The 20,569-nt window shown below is 40.4% G+C and overlaps 1 protein-coding gene across 16 annotated transcripts in view; it reads left to right on the forward strand.

Annotated features, from left to right (window-relative positions):
- Positions 1 to 20,569, forward strand: part of MPDZ (multiple PDZ domain crumbs cell polarity complex component) — a 127,290-nt gene that overhangs the window by 21,881 nt on the left and 84,840 nt on the right. For all 16 annotated transcript variants that reach the window (XM_042449073.1, XM_042449076.1, XM_042449074.1 and 13 more), the window contains exons 6-10: positions 1,897 to 2,110; positions 5,752 to 5,880; positions 7,515 to 7,718; positions 13,515 to 13,635; positions 15,112 to 15,200. In XM_042449073.1, the coding sequence (XP_042305007.1) occupies positions 1,897 to 2,110; positions 5,752 to 5,880; positions 7,515 to 7,718; positions 13,515 to 13,635; positions 15,112 to 15,200 (757 nt within the window). The remainder of the gene's footprint in view (positions 1 to 1,896; positions 2,111 to 5,751; positions 5,881 to 7,514; positions 7,719 to 13,514; positions 13,636 to 15,111; positions 15,201 to 20,569) is intronic.

Genomic DNA, 20,569 nt, shown 5'->3' on the forward strand with positions numbered 1-20,569 from the left:
CATATTCATCCCTGAGTATCTTATCTATGGTAGACTCGAGAAGGTCCCAGAGGAAGGGACAACTCACTGTAGGGAATAGCAGAATGTGCTACTGTGTTGTAGCCTTGCTTGGCTTGGGACCCTTGTTGGGTTAAGTCACAGGCTGGCAGAGGCTGTTAAGGGGGTGTCATGTAATAGCCAGGCCACATTTCCCAAGCGGGTGAGGCTAGTGCCCACTGTAGGGCTTGCGTTGCTGATGGTACAGCTGTCCCTTCCTTCGGCAATGAATGATTTTGTTGCTGTGAATAACCAGGCATCCCCCATGGCCATGACTACTCTGCAACAGGAGCTCTGTATAAGATGTTCGAATCACCTGATGGAGGTGTCAGTGTGATACCTCAAGGTGTCATGCACCATGAAAAAAACACTACCTCTGAATTGTGGATAATATACGTATTGTAATATATTTCATTTTCTTTTCCATCCCCCACCCCAGTTCATGTGCGCCTAAGGTGTCTCCAATGTCCTTGGAATGGACACTCAGGAATGGACACTCACAAACCCAAAGCAGTCTGAATGCCTCTGGCCTCAATTATATTCACTTTCCCTCTGAGTAGACCCACCGACTCCATGAGATTTATCTCCCACAATGGAGTCAAAGGAAACTTAGGTTGGGACTAACAAGAAGAGACAGGCTGAAGCCAACTGAGGTGCCCTCACTATCTGAAAATTTAACATTAAGATCCTTGCTATACCTACATGAAGAAACATAAATAGGCAGGCCTGGTCTACACTAATCCAGAGGGCCCAAACAGGTAGAGCAGCCTAGCCCATCACCATTAATTTTCTGGCTGAAGCCTTTTGCCACATAGAGCTGCTTGATTTGGGAGCAACTTTACCAATAGAACTTGACAGAGGAGGTGGCAGCCTTGAGGAGAAGGAGAAAGTGGCAGTGGCGGTCCTGAGGAGAAGGAGAAAGATTTTCCTCCTTTTCCCTTGGGAGTAGGGCTGCTGCCATGGCTTCTGAACCTGAACCCTACTTTTTTTCTTTTTTCCTTCTGGACCACCAATGCCTTCCTTGCCAAGTCCCACTGGCTGCATGTGGTAAAACCTTCAACTATAATAAGGTGCCCAGCCTTAGGGTAAATCAGGACTGCTTGGGTGGGGTGGACCAGCATCAAACTGCATTATTTCTGCACTGTTAGAACAGTTAGACCACTGTTAAGAAATTGAGATACAGTTTTAAGTTCTTTCCCACTAAAAGATAGAGAGATTCAACTAGTAGCTTATTTTCCTTCACTTTAAATTGGTGAAAAGATAAGTCGTTGCATGAAAATGCATTCTTCATTAAATTATAAATATATAAATATAGATTTTAAATATAGATTTTTTTAAAAAAAACCTATATTATATTTTGTAATGCAGGTTCTTTCTTTTTTTGTATAAGAAATAAAATTAGTCTTCCTACCCCCTTAAATCTTGATTGAAGTATCTTGTAGGTAAACTGTGTGGATTGTTGAATATTCAGCACTTACAGTTTGAACAAAGTAGAACTTTGGTTTGTTAAGCAGCAGGCTCAAAGTCAAGAATGAAGTTCCCAGGCTATAGAAGGCAGAGCTGAGAGCCACCAATATGTAATATACTTAGTTTCGGATGCGGGTGCAGAGGGAAGGAGCTAGCTGTGGGGTGAAGGCAAGAGAGTGTGGCAGCAGGATTAGCTTCAAAGAGAGTTGATCACCAGGGTGCCAAGATAGCTGCTCACAGCAAAACTGCAGGGAAAGATTTAAAAAGTTGGTAGAAATAGAAAAACAGGATTAGAAGAAACTACTTTGGGGAAATTGTCAAAAAAAAGGTTGTAATATGTGGTGGCAACACTTATTTTGTTATTGTTTTTACTCTTTCACATGCCTACAATAGAGATGGAAGGCTGCAGGAGGCAGATCAAATTCTTGCTATTAATAGGCAAGCCCTCGATCAGACAATTACACATCAACAGGCTATTGGCATCCTACAGAAAGCCAAAGATGTTGTTCAGCTGGTTGTGGCTAGGGGTTCTTTGCCTCAGCTTATAAGTCCTGTAGTTTCTCGATCTCCATCAGCTGCTAGCACAATCTCAGCCCATTCCAATCCGGTGAGTAAACCAATGCACTGTGAAAAAGACTATGACTTGTTTTCTTTTCACTCATGGGTAACTGCAGAATAGATTCTGTATAGTTTCATGGGTTAATTGCCCTTTTCTTCAAAGCAGAGGTATCTGTGCAATGTGTCTCCCTGGTGGAAAGGTGACATTATCAAAGGAAATTCCCCATGCTTCCAATTTCTCTTTCAGTGCACCAGAAAATGTGTGTTCAGATCATTTGATGTACTTCAGTCAATGTGGGTTTTGATCAAATGAATCCTAGTTGTGCAGAGTGGAAGAGTCAGTGCATGAAATTCAAGTGGAAGGGGTTTGTCACATGGGTTAGTGCCATTCCATGCAATGTCTCTCAACAAGTGTCTTCTAACAATATGCAGTGTCTTGTGTTGAGACATCCCATGTGTCTGTGCTGATGATATATGCTTCTGTGACGTGGAAGAGCACTGGTGCTGCAGTGGTTAAATGCCTGTACTGTAGCCACTCACTCAAAACCATAAGGTTGCGAGGTCAAGACCAGCAAAAGGGCTCAAGTTTGACTCAGGCTTGCATCCTTCCGAGGTTGCTAAAATGAGCACCCAAATTGTTGAGGGCAAATTAGCTTACAGTTGTAAACCACTTAGACACTGCTTAGGCGGTATGAAGTGGTATATAAATTAAGCTTGTTTGTTTTGTTTTGTTTGAAGAGATTTAATGATGGTAAACATGCAGCCTGCCCCTGAGAGAAAAGGAGATATGACTGAAGTTTGTATGCCTTCATCAGCCTTTGTACATGGACTCTGTAACAGCTCACTCATATTATGAAATTCACAACATTCACATTTGCTGTGTGGATCAAACGAATGATAATCTAAGGAAACTCTGCTCAGGTCCACTTAGAAATGAGGAAGAAAATGCATCAAAATTACACCCAAATGTATCCAAATCATCCACATGCTTCTGGTAATTTCTCTTTTTGTTGCCCAAGGATCCCATACCATGTGTGGCAGAATCCCTCTCCAGATTGGTTCCTTAGTTCCATCCTTTGGGTTTCTATCACTCATCTTTCACTTTTTTGCCATTAAGATCCCTTCCTGGATCTGGTACTCAAGGGGCTCACTATACTGGACAAATGGCTGTGTAGTATGTTCAGTGTATTCAAATGTGACCAGTCTTCCCTTTTAATTCTTAAATGTAAACAGTCGGACACAGTTTTAGCAAATAAATATAGTAAACATTCATTTATTGTGACAGCCAGTGTGGTGTAGTGACTTGAGAGTTGGACTAAGACACTGGGAGACCAGGATTTGAATCCGCAGTCAGTCATAGAAACCCACTGGGTGACTTGAGCAAGTCACACTCTTTCAGCTTGAGAAGGAGGCAACGACAAACTCTCTCTGAGAAAATTCTGCCAAGAAAACTGTGAGCATTGCCTTAGGCATGCCATAAATTGGAAAAGACTTGACAGCACACAACAACAACAACAACAACAACAACAACAACAAAAATTAATAAATTAAACATGAAATCCATAAGCTCCAAGTTTCCAGCTCCCAAAACCTTATTCAGATTTTCACCTTGTTTCTGACTGCCCTATTCATCTTTTCCCTCTATAACATACAGGCCTCTAGGCAATATCCCCCAGAGGCTCTGCTTCACAGCATTTCAAAGGCTGTGATTGGCTGGTTCTAACCAGGCTTGCCCAGATCCTCATTTCACATCATGCTTTGCCTCTTTTTGTGTGGGATGTTGTGGCAACATGCTTCCTACGCTTCTCGGGATGAAAAAATTGAGTTCTTGTACTGTGGTAGAACATTCCTACACATATCTGCCAGTGAAGCTGATTGCACTTTGTTCTTAATAATACCATGGAAAGGTCAAACTTTGCAAAAGAAAAAAAATAGTCCTGTTATTTTCTTTTCTTTTTTCCCCTTTATCCTCCCTACTCATCATGTTCCTTGTAAGTTATTTTCTTAGGAACCACAGAAGATGACTTTTCCCATAAGCATTGCTGAGCCATAAGAGTACTTGTTTGCAAATATGAAAATACTGCTAAAACAGTGTTCAGGCATTTTGAAAGTTAAATTTGCCAGAAGCTGTTAAATACAAACCTAGACTGTATTCCTGAAATCTTTAGCCCTGTTCTTGTGCTTGTTTCACACACATGTGAAGATGGAGGGGTAGAAAGGTTGAGCCTTTAGGCCACCTGCAACATTTTCTCATATTCAGCCAGAGAAGGGAATGGACTGCCTACAACAGCACATATGTAGAATCTGCAAGCACTGTAGGTACTTTGGAATACCCTCAGATTCGCGATTAAGCATGCCTTACACCAAACCTGTGGAAGTTGGAGTCAACATCAGCGAATATGGACACTGAGAGAGGGGCTTTTAGGCACAATTTGCTCTTTTCTCTTAATTCTCTCTGCATGAAATGAAGGTGAGGCCTGTCCTTTTGGCAGAATTGTAGGTGTTCCTTTTGGCCAGGTCATTTTGTAATTATTTCTGAAAGTTTGTAAGTTTGTACTTACTAAATGGTGATTCTTTGGGTAAACAAAATGTTTAGTCTTTTTTTTTTTTTACAGTGGGTGGCTTGTTGTTTGTTTCATAATAAATGGAATTCATTTTATACATCCACAGTGTAGTGTTAAAAATAATGAATATACTGGTGGGATGTGCAATGAGCCAATGTGTGTTGTGGGGTTCTTTTCTTACAGTGATGAGAAGAGCCCCCTCTTCTTGCTTTGTGCACATGCTACCCAAGATTGAATGGTTTTGCAGCTTTTGAGATATAGTCAGATTCTCTTGCTTGTTTTCTTTTAATGGCAAGAAACAAGTGATGTGGACAGGGTGCCTATTCTCAGTTATTTGTTTATGAAGGGTACCTTGTGGAGAGAACTGATGCAGGATCTGCATCCTGAGATGCATTAGAGCAGTTGGGCTCCATCCTTTTCCATAGCTGTATGGAGAAGTGGTCATTTTAATTTATAAGCATGATTCCTCACCCCTCATTGAGCTACTTCAGTGAAATCCTAAAGACTTTTGATGTACCATTGAGCACAATCAGAATGGAAAATATTGAATTATTCGCTGTGCTTCTGAAGGGGCAAATTTCTTGAACGGGTATACCGCAGAAATATCCAATATACGGTGCAAAACTATGTTGTTTTTCTGCTTCAGGTTCTGTGGCACTTGAAATAATGTACTGTGTGTATTCATGTATAAGTCTAGAATTTTAGTCAAAAAATGCCCCTTCCAAAACAGTTTTTTTTAAAAATTCATGGGTCAATGAAAGTATTGTACTTTAATTCTTATTAAAAAAGGAACTGTCCAATAATCAAAGGCAAGAATGTTTTGGAAGCACTGATCCCCCTCTACTCTTTCTTCCATTCAGCCTTTAGGGCAAGGCATAGCTATTCCTGTTGGAATTTTGTCAGGTCTTTGGCATTGTTTTCCTTTGCTTCATCCTTTAGATCCTTTTTACATGCCCTTAGGTTTTACCCTAAAACTTACCCATAGCTCATGTCAAAATCCATAATTTTGGTTCCAAAACCTGGCCTTGACTTATACATGAGGTCAACTTATAGTCGAATATATACTGTAATTACTTGTTCTTGACATTATTTCTTTGTGAACCTAATTTATTGTCTGTCTTTGTAGGTTCATTGGCAGCATGTGGAGACTATTGAGTTGGTGAATGATGGATCAGGTCTAGGGTTTGGGATAGTGGGTGGAAAATCAACTGGAGTAATAGTTAAAACTATCCTTCCAGGAGGAATAGCTGATCAGGTACATATATGCCTAGCATATTCCTGCATGTTTTATTTACAGCATCAAGTGATAAAAATTTGAAATAGAAATATTACCATCTATAAAACCTTTCTTCTTGAGTTAAAAAAGGAGAGTGTATATATATGGGAAGTATGTGTACCCTCACCATAGACCAGAGGGCAACATTTCAGTTTGTGAAAACTCCAGCCAGACATTCCACATGGATAATTAGTGATAGATATAAATGTGTGAATTCCACAAGGCATATTTAAAATATCTTTTTGTTTTAGTGGCAATTTTTTCTTATTAACTACATTGCCCAACCAGTATGAAAAGAAAATGGAAAGGAAGAGAGAAGTGCTTTGAAGTATGTATTTGCAGCAGACTTTCATACTGCTTACTTTATCTGTATGTATGCACAAACCCAGTATAACATTTGTAGACGCAGGAGATTATCAGATTAGGGATGGGACATCATTGTCCCCTCCCTGTCCCGTCCTTCCCACCCAATCGTGGGAAGGACTTTCACACATAATCTGTACTTGACCCGGCAGGGAAGTGTGAGTGAAAGTGATCACGTGAATCACTTTCACTTGCAAGCGCATTCAGCCACTTGAAAAGTGCAAGTGAAAGTGATAGAGCAAAGCATTTTCACATGAAAGCGGGCTGAAAAGCACTTTCAGCTGTCAGCTGAAAGAGCTTTCAGTCATCATTTCCACTCTTTTGTAATAACGGAAGAACCCATTATTACAATGACCGCTAAAAGCGCTTTTAGTTGATGGCTGAAAGCACTTTTCAGCCCGCTTTCATGTGAAAGTGATTTGCGCTATCACTTTCACTTGGGTCACGGGCGGGATAAGGATCATGGAGCAATCCTGTCCCTATCCTATCCCCATGTGAAAATCACCATTGGCCTGAAACAGACAGCCTGGATGGAGCAGCCTCATGCCACTCTGGTGCCATTGGAAACAGATGGCCTGAATGGAGCGGCCTTATGCCACTCTGGTGCCATTCACACTGGGACAGCAGCAACCACACATGCTGGTTCTGAACTGGGCTGCTGGAAGGAACTCTTCTTCTTGGCTCAGTTCTTCTGTGATGGCATGGTGTTGGTGTGGCTTCAGGCCTTGTTTGGGGTGTTCGTCATCTCAACGCCACATCCTCAATGCAGTCTCAAGCTGCATCATTTTGCCTGTTTGTTTTGGGCCATAGTTGTAGCTTCTTTACTTACTGAAGCTGAGATATTCTGCTGTTCCTCATAGTACACTGAGAGTTAAACTTTGAGGCATGGAGTTTGCTCGTACTCTTGGTTACTCTCTGTAGGCTGGTTTGAGCATAATGCCATATGCAAAACATCTCTGTCATTTGGTGAGGGGGTTTGTACACAGGACTTTGATTGCAGGAAGGTGGTATCATGCATAGCAATAGTAGCAATTGTGGCAATAAATACTAATTGTTTCTTTGTGTCATGTGTTGTGTTTTACTACAGTAACATTACAGCATAATCTCACTGTTAATAAATAAACAGTCCACCAATATTTTACCACAGTCCCTGCATATCAGTAATAATCTCTTGCTAGAATGCACATTTGGTACAGTTGGTTTCCTTTTTTATTTCTGGCAGTTCATTAATTGAGTTCTTCCTCCTCCAGAATGGTAGGCTATGCAGTGGAGACCACATCTTGAAAATTGGTGATACAGATTTGAATGGAATGAGCAGTGAGCAAGTGGCACATGTGCTGAGGCAGTGTGGAAACAGAGTGAAGCTGGTGATAGCCAGAGGTCCAGTAGAAGAGCCTGCACCACCTGCAGTTCCTCCGGGCACACCAGTACAGGCATTCATGATGGATAACCAGGTAATGAGGGGAGGGCAGAATAAATTGAGGAAATGACATTGAGAGCAAGAAATCCAATGATTGATTATTAAAATAGATTTCAGGGCTGCTGTTTTCTTACTCCAAAGACATGTAAATGCAGTGTTTACAATGTCTCTCTCTCATATATATATATATATATATATATATATATATATATATATATAATCCCTCATAATCATCAGTAATAAAGTCTGCGTAACGAGGATTCTGGTGAGCCAGACATACAAATATACAAATAATTTCTAACCCAGTAACCTCAATGTGCCATTTGAATGGTAGTTTAACAGCAGCTGAGCAATCAGTGGGTTGCAACACCTCCCACTTACTCTGCAGCAGCTCTTTCAGTCCAGCTGGATTATTAAAACAGTTTCTCCCAATATGCCTTTCTTCTTCTGCTTCCCACATTTACCTCATCATCCTCTCCATCCATCAGCCGGCTCCTTTCTGTGCCAGCCGGCACACAGCTGCAACTCTTCACCTAGGTCAGCTGCCACAACTTCAGCTGCTGCTCATCATGTGCCAGCTACCCAGCTGCCATCTTCACTGCACATAGAACTTTTCATTTCTGTTTTGCTATTCTGGTGATCTTCCTTTACTCTCTGAAAAATGTCCTCATTTACCCAAACTCCATCACTCCCTCTGTGTTATTCTTTCCTCTATTAGTCACAAATGATTCTTTCTCGTAAATGTTTTGAAAAGAGGCCAAGAAGGAGCATGGTTTGTAATATGTGGAATGAAACATGATTTGAGGAAGAGTGTCGGTGTATGTAAACAAAGAAGTACCAGAAAGTGAAAGCGCCTACATATTTCTGCCTTTCTTTGTGTCAAGTCTAGCAAGAGTTTTCAGCATCCTGTATGGATAATGTGACAGCTGTTTAGCAGGATGCTTCTGTTAATTTGATTTTATTCAGCAGAATGAGGTGATTCTCAGTTGAACTGCGGCTGCTTCAAAATATAGAAAGAAAAGTGATAAGAGAGGGATCAAGCTCATGCTTTTCTGCCCTTGGCATGGTTGCTTTCAGTAACTTCCTAGACTTTTGTTTTACATTTTTATCTTCTGTTTTGAGGAACATTTCCCTAAATATAATTTGAACAACATTTTCCTCAAGTATCTCTTTTTGGGTAATTACTTTTTTACTTTATAAGTAATCTCCCCCCCCCCCCTTTTTTTTTTTTTTTTAAATTGCTTCTTGATTTTGCTCTTTCCCAGTAGCAGTTTCTGGGAGATGACTGGAAAGCAAATAGATTTGGCTGCTAAGTCTCTGGGAAATAAATAAAAAATGCTATTGTTATTGGTTATATGCCCCACTTCCCGAGTTATTTTTACCTTGTCATCAATAGAATCTTTCCATCATTTACATGTACTCATTGATTCCTTTCTTCTCTGTTGATCCCTTGTGCCCTCTTGGCTCTAGCACACAGAGGAATGGAATCAAATTTTTATTCTGCAACTGGGACCATACCTGAGCATTAATCACCTCAAAATCCTTCCACGAGCAAGAAAGGGTGTGGCTGTGGGTCTCATTTTTGCCGGTTCCCCCTCCTTCTTTGGCTCCCATTGCTACTCCTCTACTTGTCTGAAAGGTCTTTCAATCCTCCCGAGCTGATTTTATGGGACAAAGGGGACTCCAGGGGAAAAGAGAAATTTCTGAAGATTGACTCTTCACATTGTAGTCAGTGCAAATCTTTGTTGGATTGATGACCCCTTGCCATTGCAGTCTCAATTGCAGTTTTGCTGAAGTCTAAGCCATAGGCCTATATAATCCATAGACCATGGGCCTATACAAGACACCACCCAGATGCCAATTCTGCCCACACAACTACTTGGGAAATGTCATCATAGGACCTAATCACGTAACCCTCAATATTGGAGGCACTTTGACTTGCTCATCCTCTAATGTGATATATGCCATCATTTATCAACAATGCCCTTCAACACTATACATTGGGCAGACAGGCCAGTCTCTATACCAGAGAATAAATGGACATAAATCAGAAATTAGGAATGGGAATATACAAAAGCCTGTTGCAGAACACCAGTTTTCTTTGGCATTCTATCTTTGAGCTCAAGACAGCAGTCCTTGAACAAAAAACCTGCAAAGGGAGATTGGAAAGAGAAACAACTGAATTACAATATATTCACAAACTCTAATCAATCAACAGTGGGTTGAACAAAGATAATGGTTTCCTGGCACACTACATACAACATTGGATGCTCTTAGACAGTTTAAATAGATCTCCTTTGTGGTTCCCAGCCTGTCCACACCACATTCCAAAACTCCCTCCCACTACTTCATACAGACATCCACCCAATCTGGTCTTAGGCAACATCTTCCCTCCTGCTTTTCTCCCTCAATGACTATTGTTAAAGCTGAACTTGTCACTTCATCATGATATCCACAAGTTTTGCATTTCAGTAAATATCCATACCATCTGTGTGGTGTAGTACAGTGGTCCCTTTCCTTATGTGGGGGACCTGTTCTGGCAAGTTCTGCCTATCCTCGAGTCCCATTGAAAATAATGGGGCTCTTGCACATGGCGGTGCAAGCCATTCATTAAAAGGTGCCCCCGTATAACGCGGGCACACTGTAATTTGAGTGCTGAACTATGACTCTGGAGACTAGGGCCTGATACAGATGGGCAACGAAGCATCTGGGAATGCGAAGCGTCTGTACGCTCCCGAGCCCTACTGTACACCCCCGGCTCCATCATGGCTCGTCCCCGTCCACATGGGGGCCACCATGATGAAATACGCATGGCACAGCCTCCAAATGGCATGGCGCCGCACAGATGTCATCATTGCATGTGCGAGGGTGCCAATGGCGTCGCACATGCACCCTAAGATGAACCTGCTAGGAGTGGGTTCTTTTTAGGGCTCCCAGAGGCCATGCCATTTGGTTGTTGCGGCCTCCATGTGGGGCAGAAAGGGGCAGTGTCTCAGCACTCCTTTCTGCCTTTCTGTATCCCCCCTAGGGTTCAATTCCCTGCTTGACCATGCTCATGCATGTTTGATGCACAATAAATATAATAGTTAAAAAAGAAGAAAAAAGTGAAATGGTTATGTTCTGTTAAGGTTTAAGATTCCCCAAACATTGTATATTTTGGCACCATAAATACAAAGAAAGAAAGCTGTATAGAAGACGTGAAATGAAAAGTAATGTTAACTACGTTAGAGCTTCACATGACTGCCAAAGGGTTGATCACTTATTTCCAATGTGTGTGCCTGAAAATTGGCTTCAGTGACAAGTTTGTTGGTTCCTTATAAGGACTGCCTTTGTGAATCATAACTTCAGGTGGCGTTTTGAAGGACCTTCTCTTGATTCTGTTATCCAGTGAGGCACATTTGAGGGAACAGGAGAGAGGTTTCTTGGAGGCTGCTCCCAGGTTTTGGAGCTCCATTCAAAGCTGGTCCCTTCCCTATAGTCCTTCAGTTGGCGGGCTAAAATCATTGCATTCGGATGAGCTTTTGACAGTTGAATGGTTACTCCCAGTTTGGGGAGAAAAGCCAGAGCTTGGAATGTTACATTTCGAAAATTAATTCATTAATATTCATGGTTAGAGGTGGGGAAGTTAATTTATTATTAATGCTCAAAATTCTGCAGCATACACTTCAACCATACATGGACAGAGAAATTCCAGAGGTGGAAGCAGGATTCAGAAAAGGAAGGGGCACTAGGGACCACATTACAGACATGCAATGGCTAATGAAGCGCACCAAAGAATTAAAAACAAAAAGAATCAGCATATGTTTTATAGACTACAGCAAAGCATTTGATTGTATAGATGTCAGGGAAGCGTGTGTATGAAAGCCTGACGTGATTCCCAAACATCAGGGAATCATCTCCAATGCCCTTGAATCGTTCGCGGAGCAGCAATTTCCTAAGAATGGAAACTTTGTGTTAATGGGAAATTGCTGCTCCCTGAACGATTCAGGGACACTAGAGGCAAGGAGACGATTCCCTGCCATTGGGGAGAATGCCAGGCTTTAAGACATTCACACTTCCTAAATGTTTAACTTGCGTTTTACTAGTGCTTACCCCATGGTAAGAGCTGGTATGAAAATCTTCAAAGATCACAATAAGCTATGGAATGCACTCAGACATGGGGATGTCACTATAGCTGCTCATCCTAGTGAGGAATCTGTACCAAGGAAAAAAGGCCACCGTCAGAACAGAATTCGGAGAAACTGAGTTGTTCCCAATAGGCAAAGGGGTCAGGCAGGGCTGCATCCTAGCATCCTAGTTGTTTAACTTATATGCTGAAAACATAATAAGAAAAGCAGAATTAGAATCAGAAAAAGGAGGAGTTAAGATAGGAGGAAGCAACTTTAACAACCTAAGATATGTGGACGACACCATATTATTAGCAGAAGACAATTAAGAATCGGAACAGTTAATAAGGAAGGTCAACGTTGAAAGTGCAAAGGCAGGTCTAATGCTGAACATAAAGAAAAGAAAAATAATGACCACAGAAGAAATACACAAATTCAATCTAGACAACGAGGAATATGAAATAGTTAAAGAATTCCCATATGTAGGATCAAACATTGACCAGAATGGGGACTGCAGTCAAGAAATAAGAAAAAGACTAGGAACGGGAAGGGCAGCTATGAAGCCACTGGAAAAGATACTGAAGAGCAAAGACATACAACTAAGCACTAAAGTCAGAATCGTTCAGGCCATTGTGTTCCCATTTACCATGTACGGATGTGAGAGCTGGACAGTGAAGGAAGTAGACAGAAAGAAAATCAACTCATTTGAAATGTGGTGCTGGAGAAGAGTACTTAGGATACCACGGACAGCCAAGAAGACAAACAAATGGGTTTGTGAACAGATCAGACAAGGGCTGTCCGTGGAAAGCAAAGATGATCAAGTTGAGACTATTGTACTTTGGCCACATAATGAGAAGGCACAGATCATTTGAAAAAACAATAATGCTAAGAACGGTGGAGGATGGAAGAAAGAGAAGAAGACCACAAATCAGATGTATAGACTCGATTGGGGAGGGGGTGTGTGGGCAAGGGCTTGTAGGATCTGGGCAAGGTAGTGGAAGATAGGGTTTCTTGGAGATGTCTCATCCATAAGGTCACCATGAGTTGGTACTAACTCATGGGCAGCTAACAACAACAACATTTCTGCCCCCCTAGTGGCACATTTTGTGATTGGCTCCTTCAGAAATGTTTTCTTGCATTCTACAATATGGCACTTTCAACATGAAATCATTTCAGTTAGACTAGAGGATAATAATCACTTTCATACTAATATTCAGCAATAAGCGGCTACAAAGATAAGTTGGTCTATCAAAGGTGGAGAATTCTCAACAGAAATAGGCAAAAAAATCACTATTAGTAACTGCATCCTTTTACCTCCCCACTCACTTAGAATTAGGAATCATAATCTACAAAGATCAGCGCTGAGCAAGGACCAGGTGTCCCAAGTTTAATTCCTGAAGCTTCTAACATCCCTAGTGCTCCTCAGAGCTCCTCCTCTTGAGACTTCTTCTCACTGTATAACGAAAGAAAACCTTTTATGCATTGCACCACAGGAATACTGAGTGCTGTTAACCAGAACATTACTTCTTTGGTGAAAAGTAGAAATGAAATCATGTATAAGTAATTGCTTTCAGATGATAAGTGATGTTGATCAACAAGTTAACTCATAATGCCTTGTTGCGTGTTAATGGACTAGCACATAACGCCATTAGATTTAACTTGTTATTTCCAACTTCTGAGAAGAGTGAGATATAAATCTAAATTTATTTTTCCTTTTATAAAAGAGAGAGGAAGAGACACAAGTTGATCCTGTTGCAGATGGAAACACATTTGAAGTGACACTTACCAAAAATATCCAAGGATTAGGAATAACTATTGCTGGATACATTGGAGACAAAACCTCAGGTAATGGCATGAGCATATCTGTACAGATTCCCCTTTCTCGTTTTACTGAGAATTTAGTTGAATTTTTAAAATCACAATGTAAACATTTATAAATACAGAAAAATTCAATATGTAGAGTCATTGTTGTGAAGTTTGTTATTTATTTCATTTTGCTAACTCTTTTGAATTCATTGAATGTGGATTTTTTTTATTTGGAATCAAGGACTGATGACACCATTTAACTCAATTTCTTTTAGAAGGTCTAATAACCCACTGGCTTTAGCACCACTTGCTCATAACATTTATAGCACAGCTACATATACTAAAACTGAATTGTATGAGGATGAAAAATGCATGTTTTGAAAAGTATATCCTTTTCTGAGAAGCCAGAGGTTAGTTAGAACTCTCTGTTAGTCTGTGTGAGTCTGCATGCAGTGGCGTTTCCAGCTTCAGTATTACCTGGGGGGGCAAGGCTTATGGAGGTGGGGCCACAAGGGCAGCCGCCACCCAAGCCTTCCAAATTCATGGAGGACTTGCAGGGCATCCTCCCTCCCCCCATGCCCCTGGGTCCTCTAAGGACTTTCAGGGCATCCTTCCTTCCTCCCCCTGTGCCCTCCAAGTCTTCCAAAGACCCAGAGGGGAGCCTTTTTCTTCCTCCCTCCATGCCTTCTAAGTCCATGCTGGACTCAGACAGGGGATGGCCGCAACATGCTGACCCTCCTACTCCATCCTGGACTTTCTCCCTAGAGAGGGAGCACTGGACAGAGCAGCCTGGAAGGGTGCATGTTCGCCCCTCGTGCCCCAAAGGGGGAGTGGGCCCAAACCAGGTGTCACCCCTAGCCTGGGTGTCACTGGTGCAATCTGCAACCCCCTGCAGTCCTCCAGTGATGCTACTGTATGCATGTGCTTTCAGGTCACCCCCTGACTTACGGCAACCTCATGAATTTCATACTGTTATCTTACGCAAGCAATACTCAGGTGATTTTGCCAACCCCTTCCTCTGAAATATAGGCTAGAATTAACTCCTAGTATGTACCTACATGTTAATGAGAAATGTGATATCAGTGACACTTCAGATTAAATGTTATGTGTGGCCCAGTCCAGACGGGATGAAAAGGATGCCCTCGTCACGTGCGAGGGGTGCCTCGGGGCGGCGCTTCTAGATGCCCCTCGTCCCTCGCATGGGACGAGGGCGTCAAAATGGCGGTGCCCTGTGCAGATGCACGGCACGGCACCATTACGATGTCACAAGTACGCCATTGACTTTTTGCGGGCTCTTTTTGGTCCATGGGAAAGCCCCACGGTCTGGAGGCTGCGGCTTCCCCACGGACCAAAACTAGGCACCGGGAGACCATCCTTTTTGGGTGGGCTGTACCCCGCCTAAAACTACTTAGGTGTCATAGCACAATGTTGGCACACTGTGTTTGGGCTTGTGGACTCACCCAGAAACTGCTCAAAGGTGGTTTTAATCATGTGGTTTTTATTTTTATTTTACAGAACCTTCTGGGATTTTTGTGAAGAGTATCACAAAAGGCAGCGCAGTTGAACATGATGGTAGAATCCAGGTTGGAGATCAAATTATTGCTGTGAGTAATTATGGAGCTGTGTTTTTATTGGCTTTTTGTTTTTACTAGTATTGGTTTTTTGTTTTTATTATCTACTTTAATTGCACTAACTGATATTGAAAATTAACAAATCACTAGATCAAGATGAAACATTTCCATGAGTTCTCAAACAGAGGTTTTTTGCTGACACCCCCCCCCCCTTCAGACAAAACTGGAAAATGGGATCAAGAGAGAATCTGAGTCATTAAAGGTTTGTTAGTTTAACATGTGTTCTAGGTAAATTGATGGAATTATTAAAGGTCAAATTACCAAGCATATGGAAGAAGGAAATACGGCTTTTGCAAAGGTTCAGTCCCATATCATCTTTTAGACTGAGTTTATTGAGAATATTATGGAGCACATGACCAGGAATGATCTATTAGACATAATTTACTTAGCTTTTTACAGTCTCCCCTTCTAATGACTCCTGAGAAAACTCACTGATGGAATAAGAAGAGAAATCTTCTTGTGTGCTAGTAACTGGCTAAAGAACAAAAAAATGGAGCAGAAATAAATGGCTCATTCTCACAGTGGAGCGATGTAAATGCTGAAATCACCCAAAGATGTGTGCTAGTCCTGGTGCTCTGTGATTTGTGAAATATAATCTGATGTTAGGATAGAACAGTTGTTCAATTCATAGTCAAATGCTCAAGCCGGTACATCAGGATGGCCCCTGAGAACAAAGTACTTTTCATTTATATAGAGATGTGAGAAATTAAGTGGTATAGTTGTCACTTATAGCACCAGAGTATTTATCCAGCAATAGTAACCAAACAGGAAAGCTATGGTGTTAAACATTTACAGATATTTCACCGGTGCTCTTAGAGTAAATTCATATGAACAGTATAAGATGAAGAATTCTGCATGTTTTTCCCCCCGGGATGTAAATATTCAAAAATGGTGATGCAGAGGATGTCTGGTGTGAGGAATGGTGAGAGGTTGCCATTGTAAAGTCGAAGGCTTTCATGGCCAGCATCCATGGTTTTTTGTGGGTTTTTCGGGCTATGTGGCCATGTTCCAGAAAAGTTTCTTCCTGACATTTCGCCAGCATCTGTGGTTGGCATCTTCAGAGAATGCTTTGCCTGGAAAACGTTGGGTGTATATATACTCTGTGAGCCTGGGAATGCAGGCCGGCCATCAGCACAGAACAATACACATGAATAATAATAATAACTTTATTACGGCCATTTGGCCAGCCCAAATACACATGAAAATCATTCCATAAAGCACACCATCGCAACCATTCAAAGAAGCACCAAAGCTCTTCTATCCTTTTTCTACACCAAAGGCGACCAATACATCCCTGCAGCAATTCAAATTTTTGTCAGTAAAGTAATATCTCAAATGCTGTATGGCTGTCAGATTTATGCAAACGAGGACTATAAGCCTTTTGAAGCTGTGCTAACTAAATTTATAAGAGCTATCACAGGAATTCTGACCTGTGTTCCAAATGTAATACTTCGTCTAGAGACCGGACAAATTCTGATAATGACAGTAAATCTTTGGCTAAAATTGACATTTTTGCCTCTGGGTCTTGCATCATTAAGTCTGACAGACACCTTCCAATCAAAATGGAAAAATACGTTGACCACAAAATTACAAAATCTGGGTCTTCCGCCAGATAACCTTTGAGCCATGGGGCACTCAAAAGCTAAAACAGCTATACTTCAGCACATAAAAGATCTAGATCTCCAAAATAATCATAGTCAGCCCGCGAGATATTTCAACTATTGGGATTGTGCCAGTTCATCCATTATGGCAAATTACTTGACAAACCTAACAATACCCAAACACAGGAAAGCATTCTCGTTAGCTAGACTAAACGTATTACCTTCAGCACAACTCGAGGGCAGATATAGTAAGATTCCTGTGCTTGAGAGAATATGCCCTTGTAACACAGGAGATATTGAAACGGTCAGTTCATTGCTGTTTTTACAGTGAAGCCCGTAAAGTCCTGATCACCCCAATCCTTCTAAATAAACTGGGGAGATCTGAAACTTTATCTTTTGTCAGATTGTACAAATAACTTGTAAAGTGGCACAATTTTGTGCGTCTGCAATTGCTTGCAGAAAAAGCAAAATTAATTCTAAGTTAACAGAACACATTATGCCCGAGCTACCTTAATCCTATCTACAGTAGTTGTTCCTTATTCTTATTTTAATTCATTTTATTGTTGATTTAATTTGTTTTATCTTCCCAGTGGGCAGACTTATCCTCCTGCTATTTAAGAGCAAAGCACCCAGTTCTGTAACTAACCCTAAGTATGCATGATTTTACTGCATTGTTTTAATGTATTACTAATGTATTATTATTAATTCGTTTTTTAACATTATTGTTTTAATGTTGTTGTTTTGTTTCTTTTATGTTGGTCTTTGACCGTAATAAAGTATATCCTACTCCTCCTTTTCTCCCACCTCGCCTTCCTCATCCCACCTTGAGCCGTGCTGCACTTTCCTTCTCCTCTGCCACCCCCCCCCCCAGGCTTGCCATCCGCGGATGCTCAGATCCATGGATGGCATGTCTGCGGATAAGGAGGGCCCACTGTAAGTGTAAAATGACATTTTCAATCCTCTCTTGGAACATGAAAAGGTTAAACTCAAAATAGAAATGCGATATGATATTTCATTAGTTGGAAAAATCAAGGGGTGACATAATAGGTTTTACAGGAAACGAGAATAAAAAAGGGATACAAAATATCTAAGAATTCCCAAACTTGGGAATCACTGCATCTGCCACAGAAAAGAAAAAGGGATAACAATATTTGTAAACAAAAAAATAGCTCAAAGGAAATCTTGAAAGATTCGAATGGATCATATACTGTATTGCAATAGAGATAATATTAAAAGAACTAAAAATGCTTGTGACTGGAGTTTATACTTCACTAGAGAAGAAAGATTATTTGAGCATTTAACAAATGAATTGAGGAAATATGAAAATGAAAACAAAGTATATTGATGGGTGACTTTAACACAGTTATAGGTCTGATGTTGGATAAGACTATCAAGGGAAAAATCAGTAAGGAAAAATTCAAGGGAAACTCCCAAAATCTTTTTTCAGTTTATTAGAAGAATTCACATTGATGGGTGTATGGAGTTCAAAATATGGTACGTTTCCCCCCAGAAGTGCATGATTCCATGTCAAGACATGTTCATAGCTACAAAAACATTTTTACCTACGTTACAAAAGATGGAGATTTCATCTCATATTAAGAATGTTAGAGAAAAAATCTTTTAAAAAATGAAGACATCACTAACAAAATAAAGGAAGCACTAAAACTATACTTTGTAGAACATAAAACTAATGGAATATCAGAAAATGTAATATAGGATGCCAGTATGGTAGTAATTTGTGGTTTGTTAATAAAATATAACTCAGAAGAAAGAAAGGAAGGAAGAGAAAGAAAACAATAACAAAAGCACTAAGAGAAAAAAAATGAGAAATGGAAGGAAAATCTAGGAAACAAAAACTTAAACCTGAAGTGCAAATGTTACAGAAGCAACTACAAGCATTAACTATAATTTTAACAGAAATAGAATTGCAACAAGGAATCATAGAATCATAGAGTTGGAAGAGACCACTAGGGCCATCCAGTCCAACCCCATTCTGCCATGCAGGAAATCTAAATTAAAGCATCCCTGACAGATGGCCATCCAGCCTCCGTCTGAAGACCTCCAAGGAGGGAGACTCCATTACACTCCGAGGGAGTGCATTCCACTGTCGAACAGCCCTTACTGTCAGGAAGTTCCTCCTAATGTTGAGGTGGAATCTCTTTTCCTGGAGCTTGCATCCATTGCTCTGGGTCCTGTTCTCTCGAGCAGCAGAAAACAAGCTTGCTCCCACCTCAATATGGCATCCCTTCTGGTATTTAAACAGGGCTATGATATCACCCCTTAACCTTTTCTTAGGCAAAAACATTTTGAAGCTGGTAACAAACCAGGCAAGTATTGGCTAACAAATTGAGAAAAGAAAAAAGAAATGGGCTTCCACAATCACGGAAAGAAGCCATCGCTACAGTGATACCAAAGGAAGATAGGGACAGTAAAATTCTAGAGAACTATAGACCCATCTCATTGTGAAATGCAGATTACGAAATATTTATTAATAATTGTAGAATGGCTCAAGAAAATTTTATTAGATGTGATACACAAAGATCAAAGCGGGTTTCTCCCAAAAAGAAAGAAAAGAAGCAACATAATAGCAGTTATAAACATCATAGAATATTTTGAATAGCACAGTGAAAAAATGCTAGCAATGATCCTTATAAACGTTGAAAAAGTGTTCGATAAAGTGAGCTGGATTTTCATGCAAGAGGTCATTTAAAAAATGAACACGGGAGAAACATTTGACAACTGGATAACAGCAATATATAACAACTAAAGATTGTGAATTCTAATAAACGAGGAGAAATCAAATTTCATTAAAATAGAAAAAGGTACAAGACAGGGATGCCCTCTGTCCCCCGTGCTAAGATCCATTGCATAGAATGGAAAAATTGCAAAAAACATCACAAGAGTTTGGAAATCTAGCAGGTTTTAAAATTAATCATGTAAAATCAACAATCTTGACCAAAAATATAGGATCACAAGAAGGGAAAATGCTGAGTAAAATAACGAAATTCAAAACAGAAAAAAGGTTAAATACCTAAGTACAGTCAGTCCTTCCCTTACGTGGGCATCTATTCCAGACACACACACCTCAGCGCATAAGGGTAACACTATGTATGCTTTGAGCCCCATGGAAAACAATAGGGCTGGTGCATGTGGCCATGGGCATATGCACCATTGCTGTTTCTGGTGTGCAGCTTCAGCATAAGCTAAAAGCTGCATATGGCACGCCCACATATGACGTGGGTGCACTGTATCTATATAACAAAGAGATATGTGGATCTCTATGAAAATAACTACTGAAAAATATGGAAATAAATGGAAAATGATTTACAAAAGTGGACAAGGTTACATATTTCTTTTTTGGGAAGAGTCTCTATAATAAAAATGAACATGCTACCAAAACCTGTGTACTTATTTCAAAATTATTATAAAATATAATAACAAATTATTATAAAATACAGCCATCATTATTAATGAGAAATGCTTTAGCCTATGGAAAAAAGAAGTGACAAAATTTCTGTAGATGGGGAAGAGAGCAAGAATCAGATGTAACATATTAACAGACTCAAAAGAGAAGCGGCTGCACACCTGAACTTCCAACACTATTACTATGCCTGCTGTTTACTATAGTTAGAAGACTGGATAAATCTTTCTAATGAAAGAACATTGAATATTGAAGGAGCCAATAAGAGATATGGACAGCATGACTGTCTATGGTATGTTAAAGCAAAGGTAAACAAAGAT

The sequence above is a fragment of the Sceloporus undulatus genome, chromosome 2 (assembly GCF_019175285.1).
Source record: "Sceloporus undulatus isolate JIND9_A2432 ecotype Alabama chromosome 2, SceUnd_v1.1, whole genome shotgun sequence".
Classification (NCBI taxonomy): domain Eukaryota; kingdom Metazoa; phylum Chordata; class Lepidosauria; order Squamata; family Phrynosomatidae; genus Sceloporus; species Sceloporus undulatus.